Raw genomic sequence first — 20000 nt, 5'->3', positions numbered from 1 at the left:
TAGTGGTCAGTATCCTGAGTCCACTAAGGACAGAACAGTGCAGCGCTAGTGGTCAGTAGCCTGAGTCCACTAAGGACAGAATGGTGCAGCGCTAGTGGTCAGTAGCCTGAGTCCACTAAGGACAGAATGGTGCAGCGCTAGTGGTCAGTAGCCTGAGTCCACTAAGGACAGAATGGTGCAGCGCTAGTGGTCAGTATCCTGAGTCCACTAAGGACAGAACGGTGCAGCGCTAGTGGTCAGTATCCTGAGTCCACTAAGGACAGAAGGGTGCAGCGCTAGTGGTCAGTAGCCTGAGTCCACTAAGGACAGAATGGTGCAGCGCTAGTGGTCAGTAGCCTGAGTCCACTAAGGACAGAATGGTGCAGCGCTAGTGGTCAGTAGCCTGAGTCCACTAAGGACAGAATGGTGCAGCGCTAGTGGTCAGTATCCTGAGTCCACTAAGGACAGAACGGTGCAGCGCTAGTGGTCAGTATCCTGAGTCCACTAAGGACAGAAGGGTGCAGCGCTAGTGGTCAGTAGCCTGAGTCCACTAAGGACAGAACAGTGCAGCGCTAGTGGTCAGTAGCCTGAGTCCACTAACTCAATGTAGGTCAAGTGACAGTAATGTTAACCAGTATAACAGACCAGTGAGTGGACGGAGGAGCTCGTCACATAGACACCAACACATCCATTTAATACCGTTATCTACAACGACTGATTCCTATAGAACATTCATTGTTGTTATCTTACAGCGACTGGATCTATAAATCTACGACGATACTATAGACAAGAATACATTCATTTAATGCCGTTATCTACAATACGATACTATACAGATAGTGTAATAGATTATACTGCCCTGACACAGACAATGGGTTTAATTACTCAGTGTAATTATATGATTGGAGCTATAGATCTACAACCAAATAAAAAACAAGAAAAAAACCCTGACTTTGGAATTCTTGAAACTCATATTTTTTTAACACTAGCATGTCCGAACTCAACTCACCTACTACTCTGACGGCTAACAGTCAAGATGACCGTGTTTTTCACGCAATTCCATTGGCCACTCTCTCTCTGCATCTCTTCTAATGCTCTTCACACCTCTCCCCCCACTGCTTGATTGATTGGGCCAGCTCCAGAGGTCTGCTTCTCAGCAGCAGAAGGTTTTTATCAGCACGGTTTATATACCATAGGATAGATCAAGTCATGTGACGCATCACCGCCACAAATAGTGCTACAGCGTTATCTACAATGCACTTCCGCATACCTCATCACCGTCAGTTACTGGGATTCATGAACATTTACATGCCTCCGTGAGAGAGGGAGAGAGAGACAAAAAGAGAGACAAATCAGTTCCACTGGTCGCGTGCAGAAAAGTTTACAAAGAAGGACGGACAGAACTGTTATCTTTTGACTGACAAAACATTTAGAGGTTCGGGAGGTCTACCGGGTTGGAATGATTTTAAACACTGTCATTTCTTTTGGAATCGCATCGACAAGCATTCTCTCTCCAAGGAAAGGAAATGTCGGTCGGGTCAAACCGACCATGCACAGCTCGTAGTCACGATGCTATAAACGTTATTATGCCAACGTTTGGCGGCGATATTTATAATCCAATCCACGGCAGCAGCAGGCTATAATGCCGGTTTTAGCGTGCCCTCCGAACCGTCAGGGTAATTGATGTATTTTTATCATCACCACCTTACATAATTATGCTATAAAGATGGCGTGTATAGTCAACATTTATTTATATCTATTGAGCTACTGTATGCGCTTGGTGGAAACGACATGCCAGTCAGTCAACAGAAAAATAAAGTCAGACATTGTTATTTCTGCAAACCGCATATAACCGCTAAAACAACATTTAGTCTACATGTTGTGAGTAGTTTGCCTACATGTGGAAGTAGTTGGAATGCAAATGAGCCAATAGCTTGAACAATGCCCGTCTCCAGCCGGGAGGGAGGTGTGAACTTCACTGCTTGCGGTCATTTGGGCAAAAAAAGAGCAGATATAGTAGGTATAAGTATGCCTAAAATCATATTTAAAAATTTAAAAAAAACAAGAGATGATTTGAATCGAATATTTAGAAAAAGTCATACAAAAGGGAACTTTCTCAGAACTTCATGGGCAAAGAAAATCCACTTCAAAATCTCAAAATGGGTCGGATGGACCGCTAAGACGTGCTAGTGTTAAATCGATCCATAAATAACTCGAGAACCGTTCGCCCCACCGACTTCAAATTTGACACACGCGTTCCACCCCACCACAGGGGGGTGCGGTGCCCGGTGTCGAGTCCGTCGGACCCACTGTTGTCCAGAACCGCCACAAAAAGGCCTCTGCCCGGGCTCTGGTTAATGTTCAACAGTGTAACGGCGACAGCTTGTTTGTTACAATGTTTAACAGGGTAACGCTGACAGATAGCTAGCTGTTGGCAGACCAAACAGAACTCACCTTGGCGTGCAACCTTGACCTCCAGGCCCTGCGAGCTCTTCTCGGCGGCCATGTACCATCGCCCCGCGCCGCGGCCTCGCTCCACGAAGGCTCGCACGCGACACGCGTACGAGCCCGCGTCCGAATCCTCCGACACGTCGCGCACCGCCAGGCGGAAGTCCGTGGCGCCCGTCCTCTCCAGGGACACGCCCCCTCCGTCGCCCAGGGAGGAGGACCTGTTGGACCAGAACGGAACCATTTAGTTTCAGTCTTTTGAATGAAATGTCATTAGTTTTAGTCATCTGTCAATGTTTCGCTGTGAATCTAGTTTCAGTCGTGTTTAGCCCATTCTGGGCGGGAACCCCTTTTGGTGTTCTGACTAAGTATTATGTTATACTTTAGCTATTGAAAAAAGCAGACCTACAAGCTCGTAGCGCGCCAGTGGAAATGCGGCAAAAATTCTGGATGGAGGGCGAGACTCGTGCTGCGTGGAGAGAAAAAAAAAGCTCAACACAATCCAGGTCTGGTCAGTCGCGGGCGCGTGCACGAAACGAGCACGCGCGCAACAATGGCACATGGTCAGCGCCCCGGGGTGCATACTTAGTTTAGACTAGTCATTTGGTTAGACATGGGTTAAGGTTAGGTTTAGGTGTGCTGCCCCGTGGGAGGTTAGGGTTAGACTATAGTCATTGGTTAGACAATATTTTGTTAGCTTAACTTGGTCTCGAGTCTATTATATCGCCAGAAGCTCCAAAGCATTCATATTTTGAACGAGAGTGCATGTTGAAGTCAGAAATGAAGCGTGCGTAGTATATCCATCAGATCAAAACCAGATCAAATTATTATTATTATTATTATTATTATTATTATTCTTTCTCCCGCGCTAACGGATAAGTGAACGGTATGCTAATATGACCATAGGCTTCGCTCTACGGTGGCCGAGTGTCCGACTGAAAAATAGAACAAAATTCAGAATATTCTCCCCTCGCCTGATGTCATTGAGGACATGCTAGGACGTGTACACACGTCCTATGTACGCGTCAATTGGGTTCCATAGGACGTGTACACACCAGTGTTGTTTTTGGCAGCAAATTTCTATTTTAGTGCAGTCATAGTCATATTATGACTCTGATGAAGGCCGCAAGGTCGAAACGTTAGTCGTTTTTGTATGCTCAGCACCTAAATAAAAGGCTCAAATTGTCCGTGCTGCTCCAGTCTCTTCTCCTTATGCAACTTTGATGTCCCTGCACCTGTGAAGCACCGGATCAGCCGTTTCAGGCTTGAGGCGCGTTGGTAGACTCCCTTTCTAGTGCAGTCATAGTCTTTGGACTGAAACTTAATTTAGTTTTAGTCACATTTTAGTCACCTGGAATGTCTTAGTGTTAGTCTAGTTTTAGTCGACTAAATGTCATAAGATTTTAATCGACTAAATCTACAGTTGATTTAGTCGACTAAAATGTATTTTGGCGGGTCTTGATGCCGTCGTAATGAGTGTTTTTACACTTGCATGCTGAAAATAGCCGATCTACAAGCTCACAACGCGTCGCAATCTAGCTTGTAGATCGGCTATTTCCACTAGTCCCTTCCTAACATTTTAGTCTAGTTTTTATTTGTCGACGGTCAGTATATTTAGTCTTAGATATAGTCATCGTAGCTTCGTTTTCATTTCGTTTCCATTTGTTTTTGTCAGTGAAAATAGGTAGGTCGACGAACATTTTTCGTCTTAGTTTTAGTCGACGAAAACACCACTGGTACACGCGTCCTATGTACGCGTCGATTGGGTTCCCTAGGACGTGTGGAGCCGTCCTATACGGACGGAAACGGTTAAGAGACACTGACCCGTTGGACAGGACGACCCCCTCGCGGTCCATGGTGATCACGTGACGTCCGTCCAGCAGCCAGGACACCTCCAGGGACACGGAGGGACCCCCGTCCAGCCCCCCGGGGGGGGACACCGCAGGGGGGTCCAGACCGTCCACGGAGCACAGCAGGGACAGCGTGTCCCCGGGAGACAGCACGGAGGGAGACGACGAAGACGCCAGGACGCTCAGGGACTGTCCTGGAGAGAGAGAGAGAGAGAGAGAGAGAGAGAGAGAGAGACATCAGAGACGCATACTGTCTGTCCACGGTACCAAGACATCAGAGACACATACTGTCTGTCCACTGTACCAAGACAACAGAGACACATACTGCCTGTCCACTGTACCAAGACAACAGAGACACATACTGCCTGTCCACTGTACCAACTAAGACATCAGAGACACATACTGCCTGTCCACTGTACCAAGACACCAGAGACACATACTGTCTGTCCACTGTACCAAGACATCAGAGACACATACTGCCTGTCCACTGTACCAAGACATCAGAGACGCATACTGTCTGTCCACGGTACCAAGACATCAGAGACACATACTGTCTGTCCACTGTACCAACTAAGACATCAGAGACACATACTGTCTGTCCACTGTACCAAGACATCAGAGACACATACTGCCTGTCCACTGTACCAAGACATCAGAGACACATACTGCCTGTCCACTGTACCAAGACATCAGAGACACATACTGTCTGTCCACTGTACCAAGACATCAGAGACACACACTGTCTGTCCACTGTCACAAGACATCAGAGACACATACTGTCTGTCCACTGTACCAAGACATCAGAGACACATACAGTCCACTGTACCAAGACATCAGACACATACTGTCTGTCCACTGTACCCAGACATCAGAGACACATACAGTCCACTGTACCAAGACATCAGAGACACATACAGTCCACTGTACCAAGACATCAGAGACACATACTGTCCACTGTTCTCAGACATCAGAGACACATACTGTCCACTGTACCAAGACATCAGAGACACATACTGCCTGTCCACTGTACCAAGACATCAGAGACACATACTGCCTGTCCACTGTACCAAGACATCAGAGACACATACTGCCTGTCCACTGTACCAAGACATCAGAGACACACACTGTCTGTCCACTGTCACAAGACATCAGAGACACATACTGTCCACTGTACCAAGACATCAGTTTTTGATCTGAAAATATCTTATGCAAGGGAGCCCCATCTGAAAATATCTTGAGCCAGGGACCCCCAGAGGCAAAGATTTGAGTTAAAACTTCTGGATTTAAAAATATATATTCAGTGTGACATGCCATGAGCTTCTAGATCTATATATTCAGTGTGACGTGCCATGAGCTTGTAGATCTGCTATCTTTGAATAGCCAGAGAACTGCAGACTAGAGACTACGGTTGAAGTGTGTGTGAGCAGGGGAGACCAACAGCATTATGAGGACCCTGTGGGTCCCCGAAGCCCACCTTGAGAACCAATGGCATGTAGACAATTCCCACACAGTGGGGACCCCCCCCAACCCCACCCCCGACCCAGAATAGTATTAAAGGATCAAAAGAAAGCCAATAAAACCTAGATATTAAAATCAGAGGGGTGCAACACACACGCCTGCGGGACAGACAGACAGACAGACAGACAGACAGACAGACAGACAGACAGACAGACGTTAAAAGTTAAGAATCCAATAACATATATGGAAGGGCTCTGTCTGTCTGTCTGTCTGTCTGTCTGCCTGTCTGCCTGCCCGCCTGTCTGTCTGCCTGCCTGTCTGTCTCTACGGTGTCTCACTGTCACAGAGGACAAAATTAAACAGACTCTGTTTGTGTTCGTCTCATCCTCTTTGCTCTAGTCCTTTAAGTCAATATGATCACCCTGGGCGACCAGACGGTGTGTGTGTGTGTGTGTGTGTGTGTGTGTGTGTGCGTGTGCGTGTGTTTTCATTATAAACCTCTGCTGAGTGTTTGGGACGGTCTCTAACAGGCCAGTTAGCCCAGATAGATCCCATGATATTGTGACCACATAATGGTGTGTGTGTGTGTGTAGGGGGGCCCCTAGTCTGAGTGAGACAGAGTGAAGGTCAAGGGGGGGGGGGGGGTATTTAACTCTGAGAGTCTCAGTGTCTACCGAGGCCTTTTAGAGGAGGAGTCAGCCCAGATCTTTATCCACACATCGCTCATATCCAGTATTATTAGTACTAGTACTAGTTAGGAGTAGTAGTAGTAGTAGTATTTATATCATATGAAGGATTATACAACAGGTCATTTCGAGGAAGCAATCTCATTGGTTGCAACAGCCTTCTAGCCGTGGTTCAAACGAGCACCACTCCACACCTAATCAAAACAATTCAGCTGCTCCGTTTTCCCAGAGCGCTAGCAAACTGGGTGGCTAGGCTAGCTAGTTTCTTGGGACATTCGTGGTCGTAGTGACTACATCTGTCATGTTTTTTCAGCGATTTTCTTAGTTTTGAGGGTAACCGTTGTATAATGGCAATACTACACTCAAGGGTGTGGTTTAACGTTTTACTTCAGTGATGCTTGCGGAACTCGACTAGGTCTCGTTCCTGACCGCATCACTGTCGTGGCAATGATCACGTTAAAACACACCCTCTCGTGTAATATTGCTTAACCCATTTTGGGCGGGAACCCCTTTTGGTGTTAGCATTATATTATGAACATAGCTTTTTCAGAAAACTGTCAGGATATAGAAGACTTTTTTCTTAAATCTGATCGCAGGTCAAAATGGGTTAATTAGACCCTTCCTCACCCAGGAGTCAGCCCAGCTCCTCATCCACACATCAGTCATATTGTTACCTCCCTCCGTACAGGCATGAACAGTTACAGTAAGCCTCTCCGACTCCAACTGATCCAAAATGCCGCAGATCACTTGGTCTTCAACCAGCCGAAATTCTCACACGTCTCCCCCCTTCTCCGCTCCCTCCATTGGCTCCCGGTCGCTGCCCGCACAGAATACAAAACTCTGATGCTGGCATTCAAAGCAACCAAAGGGAAGCTGGAGGTACCTTCACTAAAAACAGCCAGGATAACAACTCCACACGTCCCAAACTCTTCTCCCTTCTGGCTCCAAAACTATGGAATGAACTTCCCATTGAGTGGGAAGTGTTATAAAAATCCACCGTAGACATGTTATGAGCTACTTTCTGTCAAATTCCAGTGTCAAGCATTTGGAAGTGCTCGTTAGATATCACTCAACTGCCCTGCGTTACCACCTGTTTTCAATTTGCACATAATGCTGGAGGCAGCAGGCCGTTGCTTTACTGAAAACGAGCGCTTCCAAACTAACCTGTGTCTTCCTTACCAGTGGGCGTGTCTTAATAGTGGGTGTGTCTTGATAGTGGGTGTGTCTTGATAGAGGGGGTGTCTTGATAGTGGGTGTGTCTTAGAGGGTGTGTCTTAATATAGGGTGTGTCTTACCAGTGGGCGTGACCGCCACGGCGCCCATGTCCCGCCTCCTCTCCACGATGCTCCGCCATTGGCCGCCGTCCTCGTGCGTCCACTCGCGGCCCGTGCACGCATACGTGCCCTGGTCGGCCTGGGTCACCCCGCCCACCACAAGGCTGAATGCCCCGCCCCCGCCCCGCCCACCGGGCACCAGGCGCAGCGAGCCCTCCGCGTAGCGCCGCGCGTAGCGGGGGCCCAGGGCCACGCCCCCCTGGGGCCCGAAGGTCAGGATGTCTTCCTGCATTGGGGGAGGTAAGGGGGGGGGGGTGACAGTTAATATTACATAAACTCTAAATCTAAAACTAATCCTGGCTTTTATTTCAGACGATCGCAAATTGGCATAATTGTCGTAAATAATGGGACTAGTGGATAAGAGATCCAGTAGAACTAAATGTCAGGGAGGGACTAGTGGGACTAGCGACTAGTGGGACTAGTGACAAGCTTGTAGATCTGCTATTTTTCAACAGCTAAAGTATAACGTAATGCTTAAAACACCAACAGGGGTTCCCGCACAGAATGGATTAAGAGCGTCTGATAAATGCCTACATTGTAAATTGTAAATAGTGGTAAAATGAATGTCATTGGTCGTTCAGTACCTGAGGGGCGGCGCCCTTCTTCAGCGACCACGTGATTGACAGGTAGGTGGGATGGGCCAGCTGTCGCGTCACGTTGCACGACAGCGTGATGTCACTTCCTTCCGGGACCACAGGGGGCGGGGCTTGGGGCGAGACGGCCAACGTGTCAGGAATGACTGGAGAGAGAGAGAGAGAGAGAGAGAGAGAGAGAGAGAGAGAGAGAGAGAGAGAGAGAGGGGGGGGGGGGGGGTTAGGGTGGTAAGTTGAACACATGCGAATAGGCGCGAGTTTTGGTGAGGTTCAATTTTGTTTTGTATTTTCCCAGTTTTTCATGCGTCTATGAAGTGACAGTACTTCATTAGACACCCCGGAGTCGATTGTGTAATGTGCAATGTATGTGCAACAGTAATATAGTGACATCACACTATCAGCCCCTCCCCTAACCCCTCCGCCTTTACCATACAACCACAGCTGTGGGTGTGGCTTCAGTTCAGGTGGATCACCACCCATCACCACCCACCAGGCAAACCAGGCATACTTAATGAACTGGGGGGCGTGTCCACATACAAGCATGATTTTAACAAATACTGTACACTTTTTGGAAAAGGTTCTTCCTCCTTATATTATAATAATACCTGATGATCATGTTTTAGGGTGGAAACAAATCATGGCACGCCATCTTCAATTCGTTACGGTACAACGTTATTTGTTGTGACTCTTTTTGAAACAGAGACAGTCATGGCGGCAAGAATAACTGTTCAGGAGAGAAAAACAGATTTTTATCCAAAATGAGTAAAAAGCACAGGCTGACTCTTCACATAAATACATGTCAGAGATGAAATTGACATGTAAATATTAAATAAATGCTTAAACATGTAGCTAGGTGTAATGTTAGAGTCCACAGAAGACATTTAAATATTAAATAAATGCTTAAACATGTAGCTAGGTGTAATGTTAGAGTCCACAGAAGACATGTAAATATGAAATAAATGCTTATGTAGCTAGGTGTAATGTTAGAGTCCACAGAAGACATGTAAATATTAAATACATGCTTAAACATGTAGCTAGGTGTAATGTTAGTCCACAGAAGACATGTAAATATGAAATAAATGCTTAAACATGTAGCTAGGTGTAATGTTAGAGTCCACAGAAGACATGTAAATATTAAATAAATGCTTAAACATGTAGCTATAGGTGTAATGTTAGTCCACAGAAGACATTTAAATATTAAATAAATGCTTAAACATGTAGCTAGTTGTAATGTTAGAGTCCACAGAAGACATGTAAATATGAAATAAATGCTTAAACATGTAGCTAGGTGTAATGTTAGAGTCCACAGAAGACATGTAAATATGAAATAAATGCTTAAACATGTAGCTAGGTGTAATGTTAGAGTCCACAGAAGACATGTAAATATGAAATAAATGCTTATGTAGCTAGGTGTAATGTTAGAGTCCACAGAAGACATGTAAATATGAAATAAATGCTTATGTAGCTAGGTGTAATGTTAGAGTCCACAGAGACATGTAAATATTAAATACATGCTTAAACATGTAGCTAGGTGTAATGTTAGTCGACAGAAGACATGTAAATATGAAATAAATGCTTAAACATGTAGCTAGGTGTAATGTTAGAGTCCACAGAAGACATGTAAATATTAAATAAATGCTTAAACATGTAGCTAGGTGTAATGTTAGAGTCCACAGAAGTGAACCTTTCAAGCCTGTTTTCTCAACTCGCTGTTTCTCTGCAAGACATTACTCTATAAGCCACATCTCCAAAACTGGTGGGTCAAACTGAACAACCAGTAGGCCCATGTCAATTTGAAGCTATGATCCCCTGCTTTCACATGACATGAAAAAATGAAGATACCTTTTTTTTTCTCCAATGACTTAGCCTCGGTCAGAAACGTCACATTTGTACAATTTACGATTTGTAAGATTTTCGTATTACCATGTGTCGTTCTATACTTACTGTAAATGGCTCTGGTGTCTGATGATAAGTGATAAATGCCTATATATTGTACAATCATTTTTCTCCCTGATATGAAGCAGTGTCATTTTTATGAACCAATTAAAGGCGAGCGAATTGTTCCCCGTACCCTAGAGTGAATCTCTCATCATCACCATCATCATCATCATCATCATCATCATCACCATCATCACCATCTAGGTCGCCCACCCCCCCCCCCCCCATCCACCCCTCTCCCCTCTCTCTCTCCCAGTGCCAGAATAACTCTCTCTCCTGTGAGAAGAAGCAGCCGATATGAAAGGTCTTCTTGTCGCGTGCAGCGTTTTACACCCAGGCTGTTCTTGTGAAGAATGGTGGAAATACACGCACGCACACGCACGCAAACACACACACAGTCACACACACACACAGAGAGAACTGGGGCGACGGTGGCTCAGGGGTAGAGTGGCCGGTATGGGAAAACTGTGAGGTCCCCGGTTCGATCCCTGTGGACTCCCCCAGAGTCAGTGTCGAAGTGTCCTTGAGCAAGACCCTGAACCCCTAATTGCTCCCAATGTGCAGGTTGGTGCCTTGCATGGTTTCCTCCGCCATCGGTGTGTGAATGTGTGTGTGAATGTAATGACAGTCTATGTTAAGGTATATTGAATGTGTGTGTGAATGTAATGCACAATCTATGGTAAGAGCTTTGGATAAACCCACCATTTACTTACAATTTAGGCATTCATCAGACGCTCTTAAACCAGAGCGATTTACATTAAGCAAGAACAAAAAGCATGGCAATACATCATATACATGAAAAATAGTTATCATGAATCATACGAAAGCTAAGAACGTAACAGTGGAATATCAATAAAATTAAACTAGTATGCATATACTATACTATATAGTGCTATGTCTACATAACATGCTATCTAAGTTGAGCCTTTGCATACGAGGCTAGGGCAAGTGCTACGGGCCATGATGGAGTCTGAAGAGGTGGGTTTTGAGACTGCGGAGGAAGATTGGGAGTGAGTCTGTAGTTCTGACTGCAATGGGAAGTTCATTCCATAGTTTAGATTGGGAGTGAGTCTGTAGTTCTGACTGCAATGGGAAGTTCATTCCATAGTTTAGATTGGGAGTGTTTCTGTAGTTCTGACTGCAATGGGAAGTCCATTACATAGTTTAGATTGGGAGTGTTTCTGTAGTTCTGACTGTAATGGGAAGTCCATTCCATAGTTTAGATTGAGAGTGTTTCTGTAGTTCTGACTGTAATGGGAAGTCCATTCCATAGTTTAGATTGAGAGTGTTTCTGTAGTTCTGACTGTAATGGGAAGTCCATTCCATAGTTTAGATTGGGAGTGAGTCTGTAGTTCTGACTGTAATGGGAAGTTCATTCCATAGTTTTGGAGCCAGAACGGAGAAGAGTTTGGGAGTTTATTAGTTAAATCTCACCATTTAACTAACAGCACTGTGACCTTTGACATACTCTGATCTGGACAAGGCTTTTATTCTGGACGCCACAATTAATTGATTTTTAGCAACTATTCTATCGATTACCCTTCAGATTAATCCAATAAAATCAACTATTCTATTGATTACCCTTCAGATTAATCCAATAAAATCAACTATTCTATTGATTACCCTTCAGATTAATCCAATAAAATCAACTATTATATCGATTACCCTTCAGATTAATCCAATAAAATAAACTATTCTTTTGATTACCCTTCAGATTAATCCAATAATAAAGTGTGGGTATTTTCTTTTGTTAATCCACGTGTCAAATCTTAATCCTTTCCAATCCCTTTTCGAACCACTCTGTGTTGAAGCTTCTAGAAAGAAAAAATAAACAAATTTCTTAATGAATGAAAGTTGTCCCTTATCTTAATGAAATAAAGTTGTCCCTTATCTTAATGAATGAAAGTCGTCCCTTATCTGTTGCCCTACATTTAACCTGGGGCTAATAATCAGTAACAGCTGTGACAAAGTGACAGATGAGCTCTAAATTAATATCATCAGGAATAGAATCAGCAATAGCTAGTGCACGCACGCTCACACGCACGCTCACACGCACAGTCGCACACACACACACACACACACACACACACACACACACACACACACACACACGATATAGCAATGAGTGTAAACCAGTCACCCATTCTGGACGGGAACCCCTTTTGGTGTTTTAAGCATTACGTTATACTTTAGCTATTGAAAAATAGCAGATCTAGGTGTGTGAGACCATTGAGAGGTTCATCTGTGCACCACACCAGGCTTACTGTACATAAACACTAATGACTTCAGAGTGTGCACAACTCAGCCTGCCAAGTAACCCAACCTGTTAGACCAGCGTGCGTGCGTGTTAAACAGTGAGAGTGGAGCAGGCTGTCAATCATGTGAATGATGATGATATCAGCTGACTGTACTTACTCATAACTCTTACTCATAACACCTGATGTGTGACACGCCCCCAGTGACATCATCGATGTCGGGGAATCCAAGCCAATAGAAACTACAGGCTTTCTGTCCCTGACAAGTTGGCAATGTGAAAATGGAAGTCATCGTTCTCACGATAATAAAAATCTATTTAAATAATATATATGCCTCATTGATACATGTCTAGTCTCGCATAGCCCCGAAAACTATTCCACAATCTGCCAATGCTAATAGAGTCTGGAACTACACCTCCTGGATGCTATATAGAGTCTGGAACTACACCTCCTTGATGCTATATAGAGTCTGGAACTACACCTCCTGAATGTTATATAGAGTCTGGAACTACACCTCCTGAATGTTATATAGAGTCTGGAACTACACCTCCTGAATGCTCTATAGAGTCTGAAACTACACCTCCTGAATGCTATATTTTACTCATGATCAGAGCTTCCGTTGCTCCAGACTGTACGACGGAAGCAGTCATATTTTACTCGTGATCAGAGCTTCCGTTGCTCCTGACTGTACGACGGAAGCATTTATATTGTACTCGTGATCAGAGCTTCCGTTGCTCCAGACTGTACGACGGAAGCATTTGAACATTATGAAAGACGACTGTCTGGAAACGTGAGACATAAAATACAGTCGATGATGTTTTAATTCTGGTAAAAAATAAAAGAGGCCAAAAAATGGCATTTATAAAATACTGCAGTCAGCACATTTTCATGTCCTCCTCACAAGTAGGCCTATACGAATTCCTGTGTGTGTGTGTGTGTGTGTGTGTGTGTGTGTCATGTGATATTCAGGTGTGCAGCCAGACAGTGAAAGGTATGTTGGGCGTGTGTGTGTGTGTGTGTGTGTGTGTGTGTGCGTGCGCGTGCGTGTGTGTACGTCATGTTGGGGGCGTGTCTGAGCAGAGAGAATAAAGCAACGACCGGGAGAGAGAAAGAGACACGTGTGGGGTGCTATAAGTGTGTGTGTGTGTGTGTGTGTGTGTGTGCATTTGCGTGTGTGTGTGTGTGCGTACGAGTGTTTTCGTGTCAAGGTCATTTCCTTTTGAGGAGAAGATAAATGAAAAACAAACACACTAATGCGTAATGTTTGTGTGTGTGTGCACGTACGCGTGTGTGTGTGTGTGTGTGTGTGTTTGTGTGTGTGTCAAACCCCAAAGGAGTGGCCTCACAAAGCCTTGCCGGCAAAGAAATGTGTGGCTGGCGCACACACACACACACACACACACACACAAACTACCTTTGGTCTCATTTGTATATAGGCTACATAAAAAGACGTAATGCGTACGTTTATGTAGAGACAGACAGACATTTTAGATTCATCATAGACTTATTGTGTAGTGTAGTAGTGTAGTATAGTATAGTGAATTATATTAATTAGTATAGTCTAAGTATATATATATATATATACAATTACACTATTATATAAACTAGAGCGCCACCCCCACTATCTATATATCAATAAATGCACCACTCTGTGTGTACGTATGTCTGTAATGCACGTAACTCGAGAACCGTTCGCTCCACCGACTTCAAATTCGACACATGCGTTCCACACCCCCACAGGGAGTGCAGTGACCGACCGGTGTCGAGTCGGTCGGACCCACGTTTGTCCAGAACCGCCACAAAAAGGCGTCTGGTCCTCCAGGCTCTGCCAGCCAGCAGACCTCACCTGTAGCTATAGTTTCACAGCCGTCACCGGTTGAGAAAACAAAAACCCTGGCCTGTGGGCTCATGGCGTCTGCGGTGAGACGACAAGAGGAACTATCAACTGTCTCCTTCGGTTACGTTTTGGCTTCGACGACGGGACGTCTGCGGTGACAACGAGACGTTGCGGGGAACGTGTAGTGATTAAAGTCATTAACCCGTTTGAGACCCGCAGACCCGTTTGAGACAAAAAGTCTCCTAAATCCTGACAGTTTTCTGAAAAACCCTCATGTTTCTGTGTCAGTCGTTCTCAAACTATTTTATGTCAAGGACCCCAAAAAATGATATGTATTTGGCCGCCGACCACCCATCTGAAAATATGTTGTTCCGGGGAACCCCGGAAGCAAAGATTTGAGTTAAAAACGTTCGCTCTGAAAGAATATATATATTCAAAGATTTGTGCCACATTTTCAAGATAAAAAAAAATATATATATAGCAGATCTACAAGCTCATAGCGTTGCACTCAGTGCCGTGCTACATGCTTGTAGATCTGCTATTTTTTCAGCAGCTGAAGCATAACATTAATGCTTAAAAAAACCACCAAAAACGGTTCCCGTCAAGAACGGGTTAAGACTTGACGTTTGGTGAGAGGAGCAAATCTCGTAGCCTCGGGGGGTCCCGAGGCGCACGTAGAGAGGCGTGTCCCCAAACACACTACCGCACGTACACACACAAATACACTTGCTCACATAACATACAGTACAGACCACAGCCGAATTACAAGCTTGCGGCGGGCTCTCGTCCCCATGCACTGGGAGCTTGTAGATCTGCCATTTAATCCACCCTCGTTAAATTCAATTCAAAGGAGCTTTATTGGCCACGAGAAAACATACGTTGATATTGCCAAAGAAAAGCAAAAGTGGAACTACGCTGCATTGCCTCTCTCTCTCTCATACCGTAGTTAATCAGTGATATGAATACAAACATCTCTCTCTCTCTCTCTCCCTCTCTCCCTCTCTCCCTCTCTCCCTCTCTCCCTCTCTCCCTCTCCCCCTCTCTCTCTCTCTCTCTCTCTCTCTCTCTGAGAGACGTCATTAAAACACACATTCCACTCCTCAGAGTATCATTAATTAATCATCTACGCTTCGCGACGTCACAATCTTAAATGTGTGTCTCTTATCGAATTCTTTGCCCGTGAGTGGTTGGTTGGGCCGATTAGCCTGGCCAAAAGGCTTGTCTAATCTTGTATACGACAAGGAGCGACATTAATGGCGTCTCTAATCCTGTTTGCGGCGCACAAGGACCAACATTGTGTACCGTGAGGTTTCGTTTACAAATCACAGGCTTCCATCAGCATGGCTGATTAGTCCCAGTCCACTGACACTGTTGATTTTATCCACTAAAACTATGACGGGAAATGTCTATCGACTGCCGTTTTCTGACATAATGATGGCTAAAAGTAAGACTAAAATATATTTCCGTCAACAAATTAAAAACCAGCTAATAAAATGTCAGGGAGGGACTAGTGGAGAAGAGATCCAGTAGAACTAAATGTCAGGGAGGGACTAGTGGAGAAGAGATCCAGTAGAACTAAATGTCAGGGAGGGACTAGTGGGGAAGAGATCCAGTAGAACTAAATGTCAGGGAGGGACTAGTGGAGAAGAGATCTAGTAGAACTAAATGTCAGGGAGGGACTAGTGGAGAAGAGATCCAGTAGAACTAAATGTCAGGGAGGGACTAGTGGAGAAGAGATCCAGTAGAACTAAATGTCAGGGAGGGACTAGTGGAGAAGAGATCCAGTAGAACTAAATGTCAGGGAGGGACTAGTGGAGAAGAGATCCAGGAGAACTGGGTTGTGCTCTGAAAATAGCAGATCTACAAGCTCACAAAAAGGCAGCCTCCAAATTAAGGCCGGGAAATTTAAAGCAGCTATAAGCAATAATATGTCAAAATTTGAATGACCTTTCTTTTTATTTATTCCTGGTATTCAGACAGCCAAAATGTATTTATTCCTGGTATTCAGACAGCCAAAATGTATTTATTCCTGGTATTCAGACAGCCAAAATGTATTTATTCCTGGTATTCAGACAGCCAGTAATGTATTTATTCCTGGTATTCAGACAGCCAAAATGTATTTATTCCTGGTATTCAGACAGCCAGTAATGTATTTATTCCTGGTATTCAGACAGCCAAAATGTATTTATTCCTGGTATTCAGACAGCCAGTAATGTATTTATTCCTGGTATTCAGACAGCCAAAATGTATTTATTCCTGGTATTCAGACAGCCAGTAATGTATTTATTCCTGGTATTCAGACAGCCAAAATGTATTTATTCCTGGTATTCAGACAGCCAAAATGTATTTATTCCTGGTATTCAGACAGCCAAAATTTATTTATTTCTGGTATTCAGACAGCCAAAATGTATTTATTCCTGGTATTCAGACAGCCAAAATGTATTTATTCCTGGTATTCAGACAGCCAAAATGTATTTATTCCTGGTATTCAGACAGCCAAAATGTATTTATTCCTGGTATTCAGACAGACAGTAATGTATTTATTCCTGGTATTCAGACAGCCAAAATGTATTTATTCCTGGTATTCAGACAGCCAAAATGTATTTATTCCTGGTATTCAGACAGCCAAAATGTATTTATTCCTGGTATTCAGACAGCCAGTAATGTATTTATTCCTGGTATTCAGACAGACAGTAATGTATTTATTCCTGGTATTCAGACAGCCAAAATGTATTTATTCCTGGTATTCAGACAGCCAAAATGTATTTATTCCTGGTATTCAGACAGCCAAAATGTATTTATTCCTGGTATTCAGACAGCCAGTAATGTATTTATTCCTGGTATTCAGACAGCCAAAATGTATTTATTCCTGGTATTCAGACAGCCAAAATGTATTTATTCCTGGTATTCAGACAGCCAGTAATGTATTTATTCCTGGTATTCAGACAGCCAGGAATGGGTAAAACACTCCCAAAAGAAGGGGCCGCAATCTGCATTCAAAGATTTTCCTAGAAGCTTCGTCATTGGTCGATTTTGCCCGTCTACTTCTTGATTGGTTAGTCATTGCGACCGTTGGTTTTCTTTTTTTCTCCGACCAATGACAAAGCTTCTAGGAACATCTTTGAATGCAGATTGTGGCCCCTAGATGTGTCACAGAGACTACGTTGTTTGGGAGCGTTTTACTGGCTGTCTGAATACAAAATAATTAATAAAAAGTCATTAAAATGTTATTGTATTGTATGTACTTATTGCCAATAGCAGCTTTAAACCATTTAGGACATCGACATTTAAAAAATGTCTTCTAAATCCTGACGGTTCTCTGAAAAACCTTATGTATCAGTGGTGCTCAATATTTCCCCCCCAGAAGCAAAGATTTGAGTTAAAATGCTCACTGTAATAATATATATTCAAAGATTTGAGGCACATTTTCACGATTTTTCAAAAATAGCAGACCTACAAGCTCGTAGAGCGGCACTCGGTGGCACGTTATGAGCTTGTAGATCTGCTGTTTTTAACTGAGGAATCTCTGTGGAATCTCTGAGCATCTGTAGCTCACATACTGTATCATTATCTCCAGATTCTGTCACAGAGGAGATGAAAATATATACATTATGCAAATCAATATGAAAATATATACATTATGCAAAGCTGGCCGTGAGTGAAGTTTTTAAATCTTTTACGAGCGACGACACAGCGCCAAACATCTGGGACGAAGAAGGCGCGTGCGCTTGTGTGTTGTGTTGTGTTAACACACACAGTTAATTCAAGGAGTCGGGGGGGGAGCGGAGTGAACATGATGAAGCATTAACCTAACTAACCCTAACTAGCAGTGTGTGTGTGTGTGTGTGTGTGTGTGTGTGTGTGTGTGTGTGTGTGTGTGTGTGTGTGCGTGTGACTAGCAGTGGTGGGAAAACTACTCGAATGTTTTACTCCAGTAAAAGTATCAATACTGCAATTAATTGATTGAATTAGTGAGTGAATTATGAATGATCGATTCATTAATGGGCCTGTAACTCTGAGTGTACAAATGGAACCATTTGATTCCATTTGTACACTCTTTATTTTACAAGAATGTTGACAGAAATGTACACAAATCCTCTCCTGTGTGTGTTTGTTCATCTGTGTGTGTGTGTGTGTGTGTGTGTGTGTGTGTGTGTGTGTGTGTCTGTGTGCGTGTGCGTGTGCGTGTGTGTGTGTGTGTGTGCGTGCGTGCGTATGTCAACATCAGATCACACACAGCTGGCTCTGAGATCTCTCATTAAGGAGCCATGAGTTCTGCATAATGAGTCATCACAAATACAACATGTCACCTGTTTCAACTGTGTGTGTGTGTGTGTGTGTGTGTGTGTGTGTGTGTGTGTGTGTGTGTGTGTGTGTGTGTGTGTGTGTGTGTGTGTGTGTGTGTGTGTGTGTGTGTGTGTGCGTGCGTGCGTGCGTGCGTGTGCGCACTGGTTGTGTGCGTCGTAAAGCTCTGTGAATCATACGAGACTCACTGTAGTGTCGTACTGTGTGTGTCTCCATCCACACACACACACAGCAAGTGGATGGGAGGAAATCCGGTGAATGATCTACTATGCATAGCTCTATGACGCGGTGGCCCAACTTGACACGAGCCAAACACACATACATGACATCTGCCATCTTGTAGGGCATGTGTGTGTGTGTGTGTGTGTGTGTGTGTGTGTGTGTGTGTGTGTGTGTGTGTGTGTGTGTGTGTGTGTGTGTGTGTGTGTGTGTGTGTTTGTGTGTGTGTGTGCGTCAGTGCGTGAGTGAGTGCGTGCGTGCGTGCGTGGGAGGTCAGGTCACATGATATTAATATGTAGCTTCCTAGGTAGTGGGTTACTGTGCTTACAAATGGTATGTGTCTGTCCTCAATGTTCTGTATTTGTTGTTACTGGCAGAGCTGTGTAACATTATTCACCTCTTCTCTTTCATTTCACAATGTGTGTGTGAACGGGGGAATGTAATGCACAATCTATGTAAAGCGCCTTGGATAAAGGCAAGTACACTAAATGCACCATTTAGTGTACTTGATATGTGTTGTGTACTGCCTGTACTGTAGCATACTTTATGGATAGGCTACGAGAGACATCTCAGCGCTAGTAAGGTCAGCCTTGCTGCATTAGTCATTATCATGTCACGTTTCTACGTCTCATATCTTGTTGTCATGTCATTATGATCCAGCACTATATACAGTATGTACCTGTTTGTCTGTGTAATAAACTTTGTGAACCTTTAGCGTGATACTGTCTCGTGTCGCGTTATTGTTCTCCCAGGCCCGCCGCCCCAGTCGACCGTACCAAAGGAATACTTCAACGGGATTATCACACACCACCCAGCCTGCACACACTACCAGTCAGTCAGAACCACACACCACCCAGCCTGCACACACTACCAGTCTGTCAGAACCACACACCACCCAGCCTGCACACACTACCAGTCTGCCAGAACCACACACCACCCAGCCTGCACACACTACCAGTCTGTCAGAACCACACACCACCCAGCCTGCACACACTACCAGTCTGTCAGAACCACACACCACCCAGCCTGCACACACTACCAGTCTGTCAGAACCACACACCACCCAGCCTGCACACACTACCTGTCTGTCAGAACCAC

The 20000-nt window shown here is 44.4% G+C and overlaps 1 protein-coding gene and 1 long non-coding RNA gene across 3 annotated transcripts in view; one reads left to right on the top strand and one right to left on the bottom strand.

Moving 5' to 3' along the window:
• LOC310854399 overlaps positions 1 to 20000 on the top strand; it is a 104094-nt gene that overhangs the window by 15419 nt on the left and 68675 nt on the right. The window lies entirely within an intron of this gene.
• The window catches only part of ptgfrnb (prostaglandin F2 receptor inhibitor b), a 79286-nt gene that overhangs the window by 29421 nt on the left and 29865 nt on the right, over positions 1 to 20000 (bottom strand). For both annotated transcript variants that reach the window (XM_083759022.1, XM_083759023.1), the window contains exons 4-7: positions 8340 to 8494; positions 7717 to 7981; positions 4252 to 4471; positions 2434 to 2648 (exon numbers count right to left, since the gene is read on the bottom strand). In XM_083759022.1, coding sequence (XP_083615148.1) covers positions 2434 to 2648; positions 4252 to 4471; positions 7717 to 7981; positions 8340 to 8494 — 855 coding nt within the window. The remainder of the gene's footprint in view (positions 1 to 2433; positions 2649 to 4251; positions 4472 to 7716; positions 7982 to 8339; positions 8495 to 20000) is intronic.

The sequence above is a fragment of the Protomyctophum parallelum genome, assembly GCF_964188405.1.
Source record: "Protomyctophum parallelum genome assembly, chromosome: 23".
In the NCBI taxonomy this organism is placed as follows: Eukaryota; Metazoa; Chordata; class Actinopteri; order Myctophiformes; family Myctophidae; genus Protomyctophum; species Protomyctophum parallelum.
Note: the sequence above shows the minus strand (reverse complement) of the source record. Positions and strands in the feature narration are given on the sequence as shown.